We start from the raw sequence: 18886 nt of genomic DNA, 5'->3' as shown, positions 1-18886 counted from the left end.
AATTTAAATTCCGCCATTCGGATGCTTCCAAATGTCTGAATTGCCGAATTTCCGAAGTGTCAAATTTCAGAAGTGCCGAAGTGCTTCGGATTTCTGAAAAGTAGCAAAACAGGAGAGGGATGGAGAATTAAGGTAATGATGACAGGAATGTAACCCTAACCCTAACCCCAACCCTATCCCTAACCCTACCCATAACTCTAGTAGGTTTAGGGCTAGGGGTAGGGGTAGGGTTAGGTTAGGGGTAGGGTTTTAATGGTAGGGTTAGGGGTAAGTTTAGGGTTAGGGGTAGAGATAGGGGTAGGGGTAGAGTTAGGGTTAGGGAATTGCCGAAGTCCCAAATTTCGGAAGTGCCCAACCAATCCGAAGTGCAGAATTGGCGAACTCCCGAATTTCAGAAGTGCCAAACCGCACCGAAGTGCCGAAGTCCTGAATTGCCGAAGTACAATTTCGGAATGGCCGAACCAAATTTTTTGCCCATGCACATCCCTATTAAAGGGACACTCCATTGCCCAAATACAAAATATATATAAAAAATATTGTTTAGTAGATATATCCTAAAATAAAACTTAAATGCATTTAATTATTCATATTTTTTTTTTATTGATGTTAATCTAAAAACAGCTTGCAAAAGTTGCAGTTCTGCCTTTGCAAGCCTTCCCCTTCTAGCCCCGCCCAGGCTTCCTGTGGCTGTCCAATCACAGACTTTCCAATGCAGCTCAATGAGAAGTCTTTGCCACCGAGCAGTTGCTGCTTCTTTAGTTTAGCTCCACTGAACTAATGAAACCAGGAAGTAACAGAACCTGTTGTCTGCTTGAAATACAAGGGGGTGTGACCAGTATAATTTATAAAAGTGCAATGTAATTTCTATTGAATTCTGCACTTTTTACAAAATGAAATAAAGAGAACACACTCTTCACACGTTAAGCTTTTCAGTAAGCCAAAGTGTGTTAGGGGTTTGAAGTGTCCCTTTAAGAGGGAAGCAGGGGTGGATGTTACATTAGTGTAAAATTCACAAGCTGTGGATCATGGCTCCATTACCAGCACTAGAAAGGAGATAAGTATTGAGATGACAACTCCAAAAACAATAAACTATATAATTTATTTTAAGATAAATTATATATTTAGCACTTTAATATAAAGGTAAAGCAGTCATGACAGATCCACTTTAAATCGTCACTGTTTCTATGATAGTCATCTTTATTTCTACTGTCTTGATTCCACTGTCTACTTACTCACATCGTATATGGCAGTCAAGCATAGTGCTCTTATGGAGGCAGGGACACGTGCTGTGTATGTACCGTAGACTTGTTCAAAACTTAGTTGACGCCAGTTCATTAGAATCAAATGCCTTTTAAACCATATCCTGACGAAGCGAGCAATGCGAGATTTACTTGTGATGCCTTATTTATTAAGTAATACACCACAGGTAAACACAAACAAATTAATTCGTCCGGATGTGGATTAAAAGGCATTTGACTTTGACCCCAAAATTTTTTGCACAAAGATAAAAAGTATCGAAAAGAGAGTGAATACTCGAACCTTCCACCAGGAGTCGGTATGCATATAAAAGGTATATCAACCAAACAGTGAAAAAAGATAAATGATCAATAAAATAACAAAATAGGGAAATCCAGTGTACCATTAAATGCTGGTCCAAATGCAATTAAAGTAAAATGTTTCAGCTTGCAATAGTATAACTTGGAATACTCCTGCTATGAAAAAGTCAGGAGATTTCAAGTGGCTGAAATAATATAGTATATTACGAATTTACGAAAACAAATTTTAAAGATATGTTTTCCGAGACAGTTCAGTAACACCATAAACAGTAGAGCAAGCTGTAGTAAAACTGGTGCTTTGAGTGTTTACTTCCATCTTTTCCAATGAATACACAATTATAAAATACACTTCAAGAGTTCATATTTCTTATCGAACATGTGTTGAACAGCGTACTGGTTGGATAAACCTTTACATCACACTAACTGGTATTGTTTTTCTTGGCAGATATTAACATGGCAGGGGAACCAAAACCCAACAGGCCCAAAGGGTTAAAGCGAGCCGCAGCTGCTCTGTACAGGTAAGAACTGTTCTTCAAAGAATGATATCAGTCAATATAAATATTAAATAAAAAGTTTGTATAGCATCAGCCATCTAAAATGGCGGGCGTCAAAACAGTGCTTATAGCGGGGACAGTGCTGCCTGGGACATCTCCAGCTTTTGTTTATAGTGGAGGAAATAACTCTGCCTCAAAAAAAACACTACCCCAATCCTGGTTGATATGTTTTTAATGTTGACCCTATTTTACTGCCAAAAGGGCCACTTCTGAATCTGTATGTTCTGAGATGTCAGTGAAGCGGCACTGCACTCCCCTCCACTGAAAAATGTATATTTCATAAAGATACAATTTGAAATTCCAACTCAGTCAAGAGATATACAAGTATAAATAGGGACTACTTTGTCTCTGTATTTCTCCTCTGCCTGACTTCCTTAGACTCTGGGCAGAGCTACAGAGTCAATCCTAACAGGCGACACCAGTGATGGCTACATGGAATTGGCAGCATCCCGCTGTCTCAAACCTTAAAGGAACACTATAGTCACCTAAACAACTTTAGCTTAATGAATCAGTTTTGGTGTGTAGACCATGCTTCTCGAGTTTCACTGCTCAATTCACTGCCATTTAGGAGTTAAATCACTTTGTTTCTGTTTATGCAGCCCTTGTCACACCTCCCCTGGCTCTGATTGACACAGCCTGCATGAAATAAAAACTGGTTTCACTTTCAGTCAGATGTAATTTACCTTAAACAACTGTATCTCTTTCTCTGTAAATTTAACTTTAATCACATACAAGAGGCTCTAGCAAGCTATTAACATAGCAGGGGATAAAAAATCTAATTTAAAACACAACTTACGATAAAGGAAGGATAAATTGTAGATGACTCTTTACAGGAAGTGTTTAGGAAGGCTATGCAAGTCACATGTAGGGAGGTGTGACTAGGGTACATAAAAAAAAAAATTTAACTTCTAAATGGCAAAGAAATGAGCAGTGAGAATGCAGGGGCATGATATATACACCAAAACTGCTTCATTAAGCTAAAGTTGTTTTGGTATAGTGTCCCTTTAATGCTATACTCTTGCCTATGCACAAGAGTACAGCAATAATGTTGGTTCCTGGCACTGAAGAGCCAGGAGCGGAAGAAGAGCAGACATAGGAAGATGTCAGGTTTTGGTAAGTAAATCTCACTTTTATCTGAACCCCCTGCCACTGGTCCGGCAGCGGCTATGTCACCGATGGGGGTCTTTTCAAATTCGGTAAAGTCCCCAGATGGTGACACTGTTGCTTTAACATGCCGCCGGTGTATACTAATTGGCGCCTGCTTACATTTGTATGTCTGTTTTTGATGTTTCAAAAAAAGTAAAAAAAAAAATAATCCTGTGCATTGTGATCAAAGTAAGGTAAAATCCACAGTTTTCACTTATTTTATAGAAATGTGCCTGATTAAATAGATATGATTAAGTAGGTTATTTATACCAACACGAAACCATTTTAAGCCGGAGATTTTGTTAAATTAATCTTGCAACACAGACTTTCTGTAGAAATAAATTACAAAATAAATATGGAAAATGTTCCTTTTAACTTGATCTGCTTTCAACTCTGCAGGCAGTCTGAGATGAACGAAAGTCCAAAACCAGGCCAAGTGCTTATTTGTAAACAGTGATTAAACTTCTTAGAACTTAGAAATTAATTAAAACACTGTATCACACATGGCACATTATATATCAAGTCCCTGAATGCAGATTGTTAAATTCACCCCTTAACCATTTATACGCAACACCCACCACCCACACACAAAAACAATCACTGCATTAAAAGAGATAGTTAATAAGCGTGTTAATGTTGATTTAGAATAACAACCGTAACAAACAATTTTCAGATAAAGCAACACCCCCAGGCAACAGTCTTAAACATATTGCGAGTACAAAATTGTGTTAACAGTTCTGAGAAAATAAAAAATTGAATTGCAAAAAAAATGTATTACATCTTTCCTGTAGTGTGTAAATAAATGATTGTAGTTTATATCACTAGTAATATTGTGTGCTACTACATGCAGGTACCTGCATACCACACTTAGTTAGTGTGTCCATGTAAGAATGTAGGGGGTTATACACTAAACACAGAATTCTAGTGAAATTCCACCTAAAATGCGAAATGTTGACTAAAATAGCCAAACTATGACTGAAAATGAGCTGCAGGCTTTTGTCTTTAATTAGCTATTTCGCATAAAATTTGCAAACTGATTTTCAATTGCAACGCATCAAGCTAGAATTTATTCAGTATTTAGTGAATAAACCCCCTACCGTGCTGCTGCTTGTTTGTACTGTATAAATGTGTGAATGTGGCGTGTCAATGCATGGACGCAAGGCGTCCATGAATATATATTTTGCATGTAGGAATCACATGTAGGAACTTTGTAGATACATATACATTGATTTTTGCTCGTTCTATATACCTCACTGTTATATTTACATATCTGCTACCCAAGGCACAGAAAATTGGTTAGAAGGCAGTAACACTAAGGTCTTGAAAAATAATTACAGTGTTTAAATAAAATGCATGTCATGTAGAAAAAAGGTTAAATTAATGAGCCAAAAATCTCGAAGATGATAATTCAACTGAACGGTGAATCACAATTATTTTTTGGCCAAATCCTTAAAAGTCTGATGTTCTTAGAAACACTTTTAACTAATTCATATTTCCCTTTTACCGACTAAATCGGGTATTAAAACCAACATTTAAACATTCAAAAAAGTACTCAAGCAAATTAAATCTCTGATGTACACAGGGGCTCAGTAGGACCCTCATGACAAAGAAGGTTAACGTACCATAATTATCTTTTAAAACCAATTAGATATAAAGAAAGTATAAAATGGAATCAGTAGCAGTTTTCAGTAATTTTAGAAGCAATTAAAATAATTATTGGATTTCTCATATTAAGGATTTATCATGGGCCTGCTACACAAAAATCCAATCCCATTAAGTCATAAAATCTTGCAGCTTTGAATATAAATCATGGTGTCTTCACGAGAGCTTAGCATTATCACAATGCTGAACGCGGACGCGGTTACTCCTTTCTTTCTCGAATACCCTCAGCAGTCAGAAATGCCATACTTTAGTTATGTTTCAATTATAAATACCAATACATATGGCATCTAATTTATTGAAAAACCAAGTACATCAACATACAATCTAGCTATATACTTAAAAACTGGTAAAAAAATTTAAGTTAGCATGACATCGAATGACTTCAAGGCCATCTCTCCCCCACTCTCAGGATAATTTATGACGTAGGGCCAACTCAAACTGAGACCCACACTACTTGGTTCTAGAGTTTAATTTGAGCAACACAATTTGGTCTGTTTAACCTCTCTAATATCCTCTCATTGCATTTTATATTCAACTTACCAGGGTACCAGATACATTTAACCTTGGGTTACAAGTTCCTTATATTATGTAGGCAGGTGGGGGCTTTAATTAAATTTAATGTAGGGAAGGTGGACATGCCATTGTCCACCCCCAAATAAAAATAAAGTCCCCAATCTCCTAACCACCCCCTAAAAGTCCTTATCTACCCCCTCAGCCTCACCCTAATAACAATGAGGAGGAGGCAAAAAAAAATCTAAAACCTGTACAAATAAAAAATATATTATATCTACCATCATAAGTCATCTTTCTTCTAACTCTTTTGTTCTTCAGTAATAGAACAGGCCAAATAAAAATCCTGAATTCTGGATACCTTCATGATAGTAATAAGGTGGTCTTATTGACCCCCATAATATTTTTATTTGTTTATTTTTGGTATTTCCATGTGGCCGCTGGCTAGCCAGTACTGGGTCAGTGGCCACATAATTAAGCGTCGAGCTGCCAATGGTTTTTAACTATTTCTCTGCTGGCAGCTAGAAGTCTCAGAGCTTAGATTTGCCGTATTGCTCTGGTAGGCTATTGATGTGGTGATACTGCACGTATATTACTTTCTAGCCTTATCACTTTTTGTTTGTCCGTTGATATGTTTGATGTATTGTAATATTGATTTTCAAATAAAGCTATCGAATTTGTTCCTAAATTCTGTGAATACCTTGAATTACATACAATTTAATTTTTTGCAGAAGTAATGTAGGAAACAACTAATCAAGCTTTGTTTTTTTTGTTATTTTTGTGCCCCCTGATTCCCAAAATCTGCTAGAGGGATAGGAGGTGATGTAAAATAAAAGAACCATTATAGTACCATAGTCCACTCTTGTGCACCAGTAGTTGAGAGAAGAAAAATAGGTCAGACTCTCTGTGCCAAAATCAGTTTTTCAATGGGTCATTCTGTATATATTTTTTTTTTGTAAATCTGTTTTTATTGAAAATTTGTTCAAACAGTCAATACTGTTAAGAAGATTTGCAATTTGGGACACGCAGGTCTCCAACATATCATCAGTTTGAGGATACTATTCACATCATGTTAAGATTCCTGACTAGGTCGAGGATCAAAGCTGTAATTTGATCCCCTGGTTCTTTTGGCTTGTTAGCCGAACCTTTTCCACATCCCTCATTCCGTACCTCTCCGAGGGGCACAGGGCATCTATCTCTGAAACTAGTGTTCGTTCTCAATTTGCGATCCTGCCTTATCTGCTAGTTATGCTTTGGGTTCGGAGCTTGCGCTGCCAATATTTAGCGTTTTGTCATCCCCGTTAATTTATTATGTGCCAATTTGATATGTGTTCCCTTTAATTCGGTCTAATGGGGAAGCGGTTGTTGCTTTCATTTGGGGAGTTATGTAAGTGATATCTAGAATGGTCAAAGGTGGCGTTCCAAGGCTTTCATGCATCTTCCCTACTGCTTTTTGCGATCTGTGCGTTATATGTGTGTATGATATGTGCCCACTGGTGGTGGGAGGGTTCTGCTGGCTGAATTGTATATTTGTTGCGTCAGTTATGTGATGTGGCGCTTTTTCGGTGGGAGGTAGTTCTCACTTTTCTACGTCAGATTTTCCTCAGTCTTTCCTATTCAAAGTATGAGTGTGAGGGGAGCAGGGGTAGGTATGGGAGGGAGATAGAGGGAGAAGAAGAGGAGATAGGGCTAGGGGGAGCAGTGTATGGTCCATGCTAAGGGGGAGTTGGAGCCCGTGCGCCGCCCCCGGGCTTCCCCCCATTCCGCGGGTATTGGGAAATATACATAAACCAGGGTTGCCACGCTTCCACGTGTTTGGTTTCCCTGCCCGTCAGGGAGGCATGGAGCGCCTCCGCACCCTGAATGTCCTCCACTCGCCTGACCCACTCCTCCTTCGTCGGGATCTCCGTCTGTTTCCAGTATGCCGGTATGGAGGCTTTAGCTGCGTTCAGCAGATAGCGCATGATCAATTTTTTGTAGCTCGATATAGGTTGTTGAGAGATATGCAGGAGTGCGAATTCCGCAGACCAGTCTGGGACTTCTCCCAGTACCCTGGTTATCTCTTTTTTATCATTTCCCAGTACGGGGCTATGTCGCTGCATTCCCACCAGATATGTAGCAGTGTACCTCTTTCTGTTTGGCATCTCCAGCACGTTGGTGGGGTTGTTGGGAAGATTCGGTGTATCACGGTTGGTGTTCTATACCAGAAGGAAATCAATTTATAGTTAACCTCCTGGTAGTGGGAGCTCATTGAGCTCTTATGTTGCCACAGGAGTGCTTTGTCCCATTGTGGTGGTGTGAATGTTCTACCGAGCGATTCCTCTCACTGCCTTCGGAATGTGTTATTGTCCATGCAGCCATTCGTGACTAGATGTTGGTATAGTATGGATACTGCGTGATCCAGTCCAGAGCCTTGCTCACAGAGCTCCTCGAACCACGTTAGCTCCCTATTTAGTCGTTCTCTATGTGTGAGGGTAGTATAGCATTGTTTTAGTTGCATGTATCGGAGTGTAGTTAGTGCGGTCCACGGTCTACCCTCCAGCAACGCATCCAGATCTCGGAGCCCACCATCCTCTAGGGCCCTTCGTATGGGAAGATAGTCTCCATCGCCCAGGAAGCTCCACACCCTAGCTGGCAAGCCTCCACCTATTCTGCTATTGTGCGTCACCGGTAGAAGGGGGCTGGGTGTTGGCGAGATGTGTGGCTGTTCCCTTAGTGATTTCCAGCCGCGTAACGTTTGTGCCACCGGTCCGTCACCCCCTGCTCGTTCTCTGTATTTTTTTTTTTTTTTTTATGTAGACAGAAAGTGACTGGTCTGTTCCCCAAATCCATCTCTATTAAAAAAAAACAACAGGGGATGGTCAGCCACCAATTGCCCCTCATTTATGTAAAACTATAGGTGGTTTAAAAAATAATGTAATCTCAGTCGCCTCGGAAATAAAATATTTATGTAAAAGGACTTTGAATAATTGGCTAAACCTCACTTCTACATCAATTAAAAAGAGAGTAGATGATGAATACAGAACCCCCTTATGCAGACAGAAAACGCGTAGTGCGGTGCCTTTATATGGATAGACAAGGCACAATTCTTCTAGAAATGATTAGTATATAAACTGACGGTAGGTGATCATTTAAGAATCTCTCCTATCCTTCATCTACCATCAGAGGGTTAGATTGGCACAGGGACCATTGGTAGTACCTCCTTGGTCAAAGGAATCTTAATCCAACGTCAACACTCCAAGAACAATGGGTGTCAGTCTCCAGGGCAACTTGTTGTTTAATTGTAAGGTGTGGAAACTTCTATATACAGAAAAAGAAATGCCATGTACCTTTAAATGTGTTTGTCATTTTAAGAATCTAAGTTCAGTGGATCTTTAAGACCAGCTTAAAGGAACACTATAGTCACCTAAATTACTTTAGCTAAATAAAGCAGTTTTTCCCCTGCAATTTCACTGCTCAATTCACTGTCATTTAGGAGTTAAATCACTTTGTTTCTGTCTATGCAGCCCTAGCCACACCTCCCCTGGCTATGATTGCATGAAAAAAAAAACTGGTTTCACTTTGAAACAGATGTAATTTACCTTAAATAATTGTATCTCAATCTCTAAATTGAACTTTAATCAAATACAGGAGGCTCTTGCAGGGTCTAGCAAGCTATTAACATAGCAGGGGATAAGAACATCTTAATTAAACAGAACTTGCAATAAAGAAAGCCTAAATATGGCTCTCTTTACAGGAAGTGTTTATGGAAGGCTGTGCAAGTCACATGCAGGGAGGTGTGACTAGGGTTCATAAACAAAGGGATTTAACTCCTAAATGGCAACGAATTGAGCAGTGAGGCTGCAGGGGCATGTTCTATACACCAAAACTGCTTCATTAAGCTAAAGTTGTTCAGGTGACTATAGTGTCCCTTTAACCCCTTAAGGACACATGACATGTGTGGCATATCATGATTCCCTTTTATTCCAGAAGTTTGGTCCTTAAGGGGTTAATAGACTGAATACAAACAAAATGCACTTTTTAAATTGCACACATGTGTTAGATAAATCTGCTACAAGAGCTCTTACTTTGAGCTTTAAATGGGGGAGAGGCGTGATGAAATTATGGATAAATGTATTTATAAAGTTTCAACATGTAGTGCTGATGTATAATGTTGTACAAGCAATAAATGTAGGGAAACATTAGGCTTTTGTTGGTAGAGCGGTAAATACCTAGAACGGTCACCCAGGCACACCATAATATAGTACTACAATTTCCTCCCCTACTTGCCCCCATTTTAGCGCTTACTAAAAACCTGGATCAGTTTGCGTATGGTTAATAAATTACTGAAAATCAATCATGGATATTGATGATATGCTTGTATAGGGCTAGGCGTTTCAGTGGGGAAAAAAATGGTATTTAGTATCATTGTTAATTTAAAAAGAAATGATGGCTAAAAATAAATATTATATATCTTCCATATAAAAAAGCTAAATGAGCTAAAAAAAGACGAATTGACCTGGTTTGCTTACAATCTAACAATGTATTTTACTTGCAGTGGTTACGAACTTGACTTTGATTACTACCGAGATGACTTCTACGAGAGGTGAGTGAAACCGCCCTTATGCACTGGGACCTATTTTTACTCTTCTTCTCAGTGTGAATTGCATTGTAACTGCAGGGGAGTGGGCAGTGGGGGAGAGAAATCAGAGGCTCACGCAAATGGAATCATATCTTCACATTGTCAGGCTGCACAGCGGGAGAGCCGGGATATGGATTAATGCCGTCGCTCATTCTAACAAACCCAGAAAGGATACAGATAGAAAAATTGTTAAGATAGACAGATATACACACGTATATGAGAGAAATGTGGTGCAGTGTAATTCAATGGAAAAAATAATCAATTTCTATGAACAAATATATATATATATATATATATAAAATGCCGTACAAACATTAAAGTGATAACATCACCATTGTTACACTTGCAGTTAACTCACAACACATTGTTTAGTAAAAATACCTTGGCAGAACTGCATCTTTACGGGCAAAAATAATGCGTTGGACCCAATTATGGCAACCAAGATGATCAAACAGACTGTTTTAAAAATGCCTGAAGAGATATAGTTTTGGTGTTCAGTATGACAAAAGGAAAGCAAATTGAAAGCAAACATGAGGCCCCACTAACAAAAAAGTGAAAAAAAAATAGAGTTGCAATACATGCACACTGTCACATATACACATTGATGCACAGTTTACCTGTGTATGTGCCTGAGAGTGTGTCTGACAGAGAGGATCTTTGTGTCTGTGAATGTATGTCTCTGTGAGCATGTTTGCGTTTTTGTCTGGGACCGTATGTGTATGGGGTATCTGCTTGAAGCGTGTTGTGTGTATGGGGGGGGGGGGGAGGAGGGGGCTGCCTGTAGCCTTTGTGCATTGTGTTTATTGCAAAGCTATGTTTCCTGACTGTGTGTGTATGATGAATGTCTTCAGATGGTGACTGTGACAAGGTGAGTAAAGGGGTACCGGTGGCAGGGAGAGTGTGACAGGGCGAAGGGGGTAAATGGACAGGGTGTGGGGAGGGGTTGTGAGAGAGAATGAGGGACAGGGAGTATGACATGGTTTGATGAGGGAGTGTGGCAGGGCGAGTGGAGGTAAGTGTGTCAGGGCTATTGTGGCATGGTAGGAGGGATGAGTGTGACAGGATTAAGGGGGGTTAATGTGACAGGGTTAGTGTGGCAGAGTGAGGGCAGGTGAGTTTGGAGGGGGTGAGATTAACAGGATTAGGAGTGGTTAATGTGAGTGTGGATTCATGAAGAGGCTGACAGTGTGTGGGGGGGTTGAACAGTGTAAGAAAGTGTGACAATTTGTGGGGAGGTGACAATGTGAGGGGATGCTAACAGTGTGTTTGGGGAGGCAGTGTGTGTGAGGGGGGTGATACTGTGTGTGTGTGTGGGATCCTGTGTGTGAGAGGGTGATGGTGTGAGTGAGGGAGGGTAATGGTGTGAGAGAGGGAGCGGGGGTGATGGTGAGAGGGAGCGGGGGTGATGGTGAGAGGGAGCGGGGGTGATGGTGAAAGGGAGAGGGGGTTGATGGTGAGTGGGAGAGAGGGGTGATGGTGAGAGGGAGGTGATGGTGTGGGGGGTGATGTGAGAGGAAGGGGGGTGATGGTTAGAGGGAGAGGGGGTTGATGGTGTGAGGGAGGGGGGTATTAGGGAGAGGGGGGGACTAAATACCTTTTGTTATTCTCTGGTGGTCCAGTGTGGGCTCCCTGGTGGTCTGGTGGGCTCCCTGGTGGTCTGGTGGCCGTTATATCCGGTCTGCAGCTCCGCAGAGCTGCAGACAATGTATCACGCTAGATCCGTCAGAGCGTTGGCGTGGAAACCTGCAGCAACGCTCTGTTTGGCCAGTTCTCGCGAGACACATGGTCTGCAGCTCTGCACACTGCGGAGCTGCAGACCGGTGTCTGCGATTGCTGGCCGGGCAGACAGGAAGGGCCTCACACCCAGCGGCATAGGACCCAACACAGTCTACCCTAGCCAGCGCAAGGCCTTAGGCGGCTGCCTAAACCACCTAATTAGAGAGTCGCCTCTGTATGTATGTAAATAGGATCCATGTCACGAAAAGGCTAAAGAGACACTGCCGTGTCCCTTTTGCACTTAGTGCTCCAATGTAAAACATTACAGTTCCAGAGAACTGCAATGTTTTCATTGCAGCTCTAAGTCTGCCCACAGTGGGTGTCTACTAGACAGCCACTAGAGGGCTTCCTGAAACGATACAGACCTTTGGTCCAGTAAATAACGCAGGGCGTCCTCACGCTCTGCATGAGGATACCCAGCGTCAGATTTTTCCCCATAATAAAGCATTGAATCAATGCTTTCCTGTGGGGAGATCAAATGCGCGTGCAGAATTTGCTGCGCATGCACATTAGAGCCCACTCATCACAGGACAGTGGAGAGGGTGGAACCACCATCCAGCGCGAGGGACATCGTAAGCAAATAAAGGGTAAGTAAAATAAAGTTTTTTTAGGCCTTTATTTACCCAGTTGGGGGCTGGGGGGTGCGAGGGAGGGGGTTGGCGGCTGGCGGGGGGAGCGATAGATAAACCACCTAATTAGAGAGTCGCCTCTGTATGTATGTAAATAGGATCCATGTCACGAAAAGGCTAAAGAGACACTGCCGTGTCCCTTTTGCACTTAGTGCTCCAATGTAAAACATTACAGTTCCAGAGAACTGCAATGTTTTCATTGCAGCTCTAAGTCTGCCCACAGTGGGTGTCTACTAGACAGCCACTAGAGGGCTTCCTGAAACGATACAGACCTTTGGTCCAGTAAATGACGCAGGGCGTCCTCACGCTCTGCATGAGGATACCCAGCGTCAGATTTTTCCCCATAATAAAGCATTGAATCAATGCTTTCCTGTGGGGAGATCAAATGCGCGTGCAGAATTTGCTGCGCATGCACATTAGAGCCCACTCATCACAGGACAGTGGAGAGGGTGGAACCACCATCCAGCGCGAGGGACATCGTAAGCAAATAAAGGGTAAGTAAAATAAAGTTTTTTTAGGCCTTTATTTACCCAGTTGGGGGCTGGGGGGTGCGAGGGAGGGGGTTGGCGGCTGGCGGGGGGAGCGATAGTGCCAGAAATATAGCTTTTTATTCCTGCCGCTTATAGTATTACGTTTAGAATTCCTGCTTTAGACTGTTCTATGCGGGTTCTAGATGGTTACGAATTTTCTGAGTCTGTTTACATGTTATTTTTATAATAGTCAGAAAGTGCTTGTAGTTGTTTGAAAATTATAATGGGAACCATTGCTTTAGAAACTGGCATACACCAGAGTAGCACACGGGATACACATGATAGTTAGAATTCATTAAACAAAATAGAATCTGTTAAGACAGAGACATGTACAGTAATGTGTTGTACAATTCCATGGCATTCAAAGTGCTCATATGCATCTCTGTAGTGACTTTGGAATTTTAACCTCTTAAGGACTAATAACGTTAGTTGCCGTCATCACAACCTGGTCCATAAAGAGTTTATCCGAGCAAGGAATGACCTACTCACTTATCATCAGCAGTTTGGCAGATTTTGCACCAGAACTGGGAAATCTTAAACTGGGTAATTTTGACTGATACAGTGAGTTTAAAGTGGGTGTCATGCGGACAATATACTGTGAAGACACATCACAACAGCAGCCAAATTATTGATAGCACTTTAAAAATTCCATCCGTCTGAGAAGTGATACAAGTAATATGGCAAGCAAAAATGTAAAAAGGTATCTTAGTGAGCTTAGAAAATACATTACACGCATATAGAAAACTGGGATATTTGGATAGAAATATTAGAATTATGAAAATAAATTGATCAAAGATGGTTTGCTATCCAGGTTTATAGACTGGAGTAGGGGAAGGGGATCGAGGGACATGTAGCATGATACATATAAAGTTCTCCCACATACCCTCCTTCCATGCTCGACAGAAGGCGCAATCAAATAAGGAGAAAGGGGACTAGCCAAATGGGCGCATAAAGAAATTGACAATTATTGTAGTTCAGTCAAAGAAATGAATGGGCTCTTTCTCCAAACAAAGATAGGAAAAACGATAGGGTAGGTAAAGTAAAGAATAAAATAAAATAAAGGACATTGGGGTTAATATAGGGATGTATAGGGGTAAGGTTAGGGAATGGGAGTGATTTAGTGGAAGTGGATGAAATAAAGGTTAAACCTGTGTTTTATAATAGCTAAAAAGGAAAAGAGAAGGGGAAAAAAGGGGGGGGGGGGGGTATAGGAAAAGAAGACAGTACTGTGTTAAGGATGATAGAAATACCTCCAATTGCTAAATGTATGCAATAGTCTAAATAACGACATAATGGCAGGGTTTATATCTGAAATACAATATATATATATATAGTGTTAACCCTTCCCTGCATGTACAAATATATCATGCAAATAGATTTCTTGATGTGGAAGCTAGCTAAGTTCTTTAGAGCCACAGCTCTCCCAACTGGCCACTTAAGGATACTGCAAGGCAAAGAATACAGGAATAAGAATCCTCTTATTCAATTCACATATTCAAGTTAACAACCACAACAATGTTTCTCTGTGGGATCACATGAGAATAACATGGCAACACTGAGAGTTATATGGCACTGTTGAGAAAGACTCTTACTTCCCCATAAAGATAACAAACTGATAATTTGCTATTTTTGATTGAATCAGCTGTGGAACCACCGCTGGTGTAGCTGCACCGGGGCCCGCACGCTCAGGGGGACCATCGGGTGGCCCATGCATCTACGGCCTTCTGATGGCAAAGTGTTTTCAGGGGCCTTGTCGTGTTCTGCGGCTCTTTAACAGTGCGACTGGGCCCGATAATCTCAAAAGGCAGAGAGGAGGGGAGCACAGATTGGTAGAGCATCAGCCTCAGCCAGACTAGTGGAGCCTAGGGAAGCCACCCTTCTGCACCCACTGTGTAGTTAAGAGGACGGTGGCTTAAAATGTGTACATTTTGCATGTGTGTCTGTGTATCTATCTGTGTGTCTATGTTTGACAATGTGTGCCCCTGTGTATCTGTATGTGTGTCGTTGTTTGTATCTGCATGTGTGTCATTGTGTGTGTGTATCTGCATGCGTGTCAGTGTGTGCCTGTGTGCATGTGTATTAGTGTGTATGTATGTGTACCTGCATGTGTATTAGTATGTGTCTTTGTATCTGCATGCGTGTGAGTGTTTGTCTGTGTGAATCTGCATGTGTATCTGTGCATCTGTGTATCTGTATGTGTGTCAATGTGTGTTGTGCATCTGCATCTATGTACCTGTGTATCTGTATGTGTGCCAATGTTTGAATCTGTATGTGAATCTATGTGTCTGAATGTGTGTGTGTGTATGTATGTGTTTGTGTGTGTGTGTATATTTATATGTGCATACATCTCAGCCTTCAGACTCGAACACTGTACACAAATACACCCCTGCATTCAAACGTCAACACTACAGACACACTTCTACATTAAAAGTCAAACCGTACACACAAGTAAACCATTGTTTTCAAATGGAGACAGTACATAAAAACACACAACACTACACATAAATACACCCGTACATTCACACAGACATACTCCATACAAAAACATGCTTGCAAACACTGCTCAGTGCTAAATACAACCCTGCGAAGATTGGCAAATGATAGATCCCCAGTTGGCAAAGCATTGCGGCAGTTGTATGACAGATGGGGATCTACCTTTTTTTCCATCCTTTCGATATTGGCGCCCCAAAAAATATTGTACCAGGGCCCTTTCTATTATACTGGATTGAATCAATATGTAGACAATAGTTTCTGCAAACAATGAGGCATAAATGCACATTTATTTTCCATCAGGCATTGTACATACCCATACATTCAAAATGACGCCATGAATAAAATATACAGTTCTATTTGCCTTTAAATGGGTCCCCATTGGTTCTTACAGGCACATCATATTTGTCAGGCCCCAGGCAACTGCCTGCAATAAATTGGTTACTGTAGCAGCACAGACTTCCCCGGTGCAATGGATGCCTCTTTGAAATGAGGAAGGGACTAATGAAGGTTTGTTTGCAGAATGTATTTCAATATATTACATTACAGTTGTAGAATGAGTTACTGAACTAATGTTACAGTTGAAGAATAGGTCGCCAAACTAATGCCCTCTACTTAATCTCAAAACAGTCGAGTAGAGTGGCATAGGTTCCAGTTTCTTCTACGCAGCGCCTCCAGACCAGAGTAGACCATTTCCAGCAAATCAATGATAATGAAGAAAACACAATTCACTTGTGCCCCTACAAATTAAAGAAAAAAAGACACCACAGAATTGGACAGATTTAGGCTTCCAGCTCAGGAAACCTTTTGCCTTTAACTCTCCATGCAATGTGCCACCAGACGATGCATTTCCTATTTGGCCAGATGGGCCTACCTTGGCCTTCAATCTCCAGAACCCCCATTACGGAGTTCAGCTTGGCCTCCCGAGATTCCGGTTATTGGCTACCACACACCACAACTATGGGTTGGAGAATGCAGACATTGGCATCATGCTGCAATGCCCCGCAGCCTACAAGCTTGCCATCAGGTCAGATCCTGACGAGGTCTGCACAATCTCAGATTGTCCAAGTCCAAGCTAAAAAAGTCAGGATTTATGGTTTTTTTAGTATTAATAAATCCTCACAAGCTCCCACCTCTGCTTCCCGGGACGTGAACATCAGGTGCCAATTGCTCTCAGATAAGTCTCAAATCCTAGCTGCTGTGCGGGGTAAGACTCCCTATGACTTTGAGTCCGCTCGGCTTACCTTCTTCTAAGATCTGTCGAGGAACACTCTGCAATGGAGAAGGACTCTAAGCCCTTTAATTGTGAGATGCAGGCATAGCCTACAGGTGGTCCATACCGAGCTCTCTCACTGTAAGAACGGCTTCACTCTACGGCTGTCAACCAGGATGTCCTCCAAGCATTGGGACTCCCTCAAAACATACCAAACTCACAATCACCATTCACTCAGCATGCTTGGAACCCCGAAACCCCTAGAGGGTCGGATGTGGTGACCTGAGCTTCCAAACAAACTCAAGCACTCTAATATCTCTCTGTAATTTTATTGCTATTATTTTGGTTATATGTTCTGTTTGCTTATTTTAATTAGTTTATTGTCACTCAACTTACAAATGCAAGAAGGCTTTACGTCCCCACTGTCACAATTTCAAACAAATCATTTACAAAAATACACACAAATATATCTACATAATCCAGCTTCAGTACAAATCTTAAATTACATTTCTCAGAATTATTTCCTGGTTATTAAATATAGTCAAGCAATATTGTTTGACAAAACATCGGAGGGACATCGGTGCTGGGATAAGTTACGTTTTTAACCCTTTATTTACTGGGGATCGGGGGTGGTTGCGAGGGAGGGGGGAGACAGAGGAATCGGTAGTGCCAGGAATACAGCTTTGTATTCTTGGAACTACAGTATAGTGTTGCTTTATTATTTTACTAGATCCCTTATAATGAATCTTTACCAGAGCAGCCTGGACAGGAGGCAGTGTCTGCTTATCTTGTCATAGTCTACACATGTAGCATGTAGCTCATCAGAAACTATGGAAGAATGTACTATGACATCACTATGATGTAGATGTATGACATCATAAAAGAGTTTGTGACATATATAATAGTATATCAGTTGGTCATTCTGTAAATTAACATGTAATTAACATGTAAATTACACATTTTGTAATTCTCCAATACAACTTGGAGAATTTTTCCAGCTACACTATTTTGACCTAAATTTTGCAAAACCACAATGGGATCATGTCTCAAAATGTATTACTGTAACAAAGAGTATTTTAGAGTTCTAGACTTTTTTCCAGCATGTAGAAATGGCTTCAATTTAATTGGATAATTCTGTCTCTTTTCAGGCTGTTTGAGTATCGTGGCAGAGTTTCTCCTGCACCGCGGGCCGTGCCAACTAAACGTCCACGTGTCACTGTGCCATTAGTGCGTCGAGTAAAAACAACACTTCCAGTCAAATTGCTTGCTAGGTCAGCGGCAATCACAGGGAATGCGGCCAGACTAAAACGTGAGTCATAGATTTGCCTAATAACATTTCCAGAACGTACACTGCTCAAAATTATTTAGTAAATGAACCATCTTTATATTATTGATTTTTCTGGTCGCTCTCAACGTGATATCCAGGGACATTTTATATCGCCTTGTCTAGACATTTCACCTTTTATGGAAAAAAGGGGACAATCTGAAAAAGCGGGAAATAACAGTCCTTCAAAAAATAGATAGAGATTCCCTTTTTGTATGTTCTGTCAACATATGTGACATTTCCATCTCCTTCTGTTAACTCATATGCTCCCCTTTGCCAGACATATTATGCCAAAAAATCAATTAGCCATATATTGTCTATCTATGCCAGTCTTCTCTAGCCTCCCTTGACTCTACCTTGTTTTGTATTCTTCTGTCTACGCAAGCCACCACTCTTCTTAAAGGGCGACTGTCAACTCAAAACTATTTTTAATATAATAATCCTTTCATTAAGTTTTGAAAGGAAATTGATTAGTTTTGAGTTGCCAGTTGTCCTTCAATGTACCCGTTCCCTTATTCTCCCCTCCCTCCAAGCCAATCTTTCTAGTCTCTCTATTTGCACCAGTCTCACTTATCCTTTCGTTCTGCTATACCTGTCACTCAGATGTATTTTTTTGTCTGTGCCAGCCTACTCGGGTACCATTCGTTTTATATGTTGCAAGCAGTGTTACCCTTGTATTGAGGGGTGGTGGTGTTCTAAGTTACAATTGTAGACCCTTGTTGTAATGTCAGATTGATTCCGTTATGAATCTATTCCTTATCCTACCAAACCTATATTTCAAATTTGTAAAACATTGCATTAGCATATAACTTCATAGATTGCATATTTTCACGCCGAAAGAGAGCCTAAGAAAAGTAAAGGATTGAGAGGGATGA

General features: G+C 41.0%; 1 protein-coding gene across 1 annotated transcript in view; it reads left to right on the top strand.

The window, feature by feature from the left end:
• RALY (RALY heterogeneous nuclear ribonucleoprotein) overlaps positions 1-18886 on the top strand; it is a 211965-nt gene that overhangs the window by 176996 nt on the left and 16083 nt on the right. The window contains exons 4-6 of the mRNA XM_063455725.1: positions 2002-2074; positions 9966-10013; positions 17836-17996. Of these exons, the coding sequence (XP_063311795.1) occupies positions 2002-2074; positions 9966-10013; positions 17836-17996 (282 nt within the window). The remainder of the gene's footprint in view (positions 1-2001; positions 2075-9965; positions 10014-17835; positions 17997-18886) is intronic.

The sequence above is a fragment of the Pelobates fuscus genome, chromosome 5, assembly GCF_036172605.1.
Source record: "Pelobates fuscus isolate aPelFus1 chromosome 5, aPelFus1.pri, whole genome shotgun sequence".
Classification (NCBI taxonomy): domain Eukaryota; kingdom Metazoa; phylum Chordata; class Amphibia; order Anura; family Pelobatidae; genus Pelobates; species Pelobates fuscus.
The sequence above is the reverse complement of the archived record's forward strand: the minus strand, read 5'-3'. Positions and strand labels throughout refer to the sequence as shown.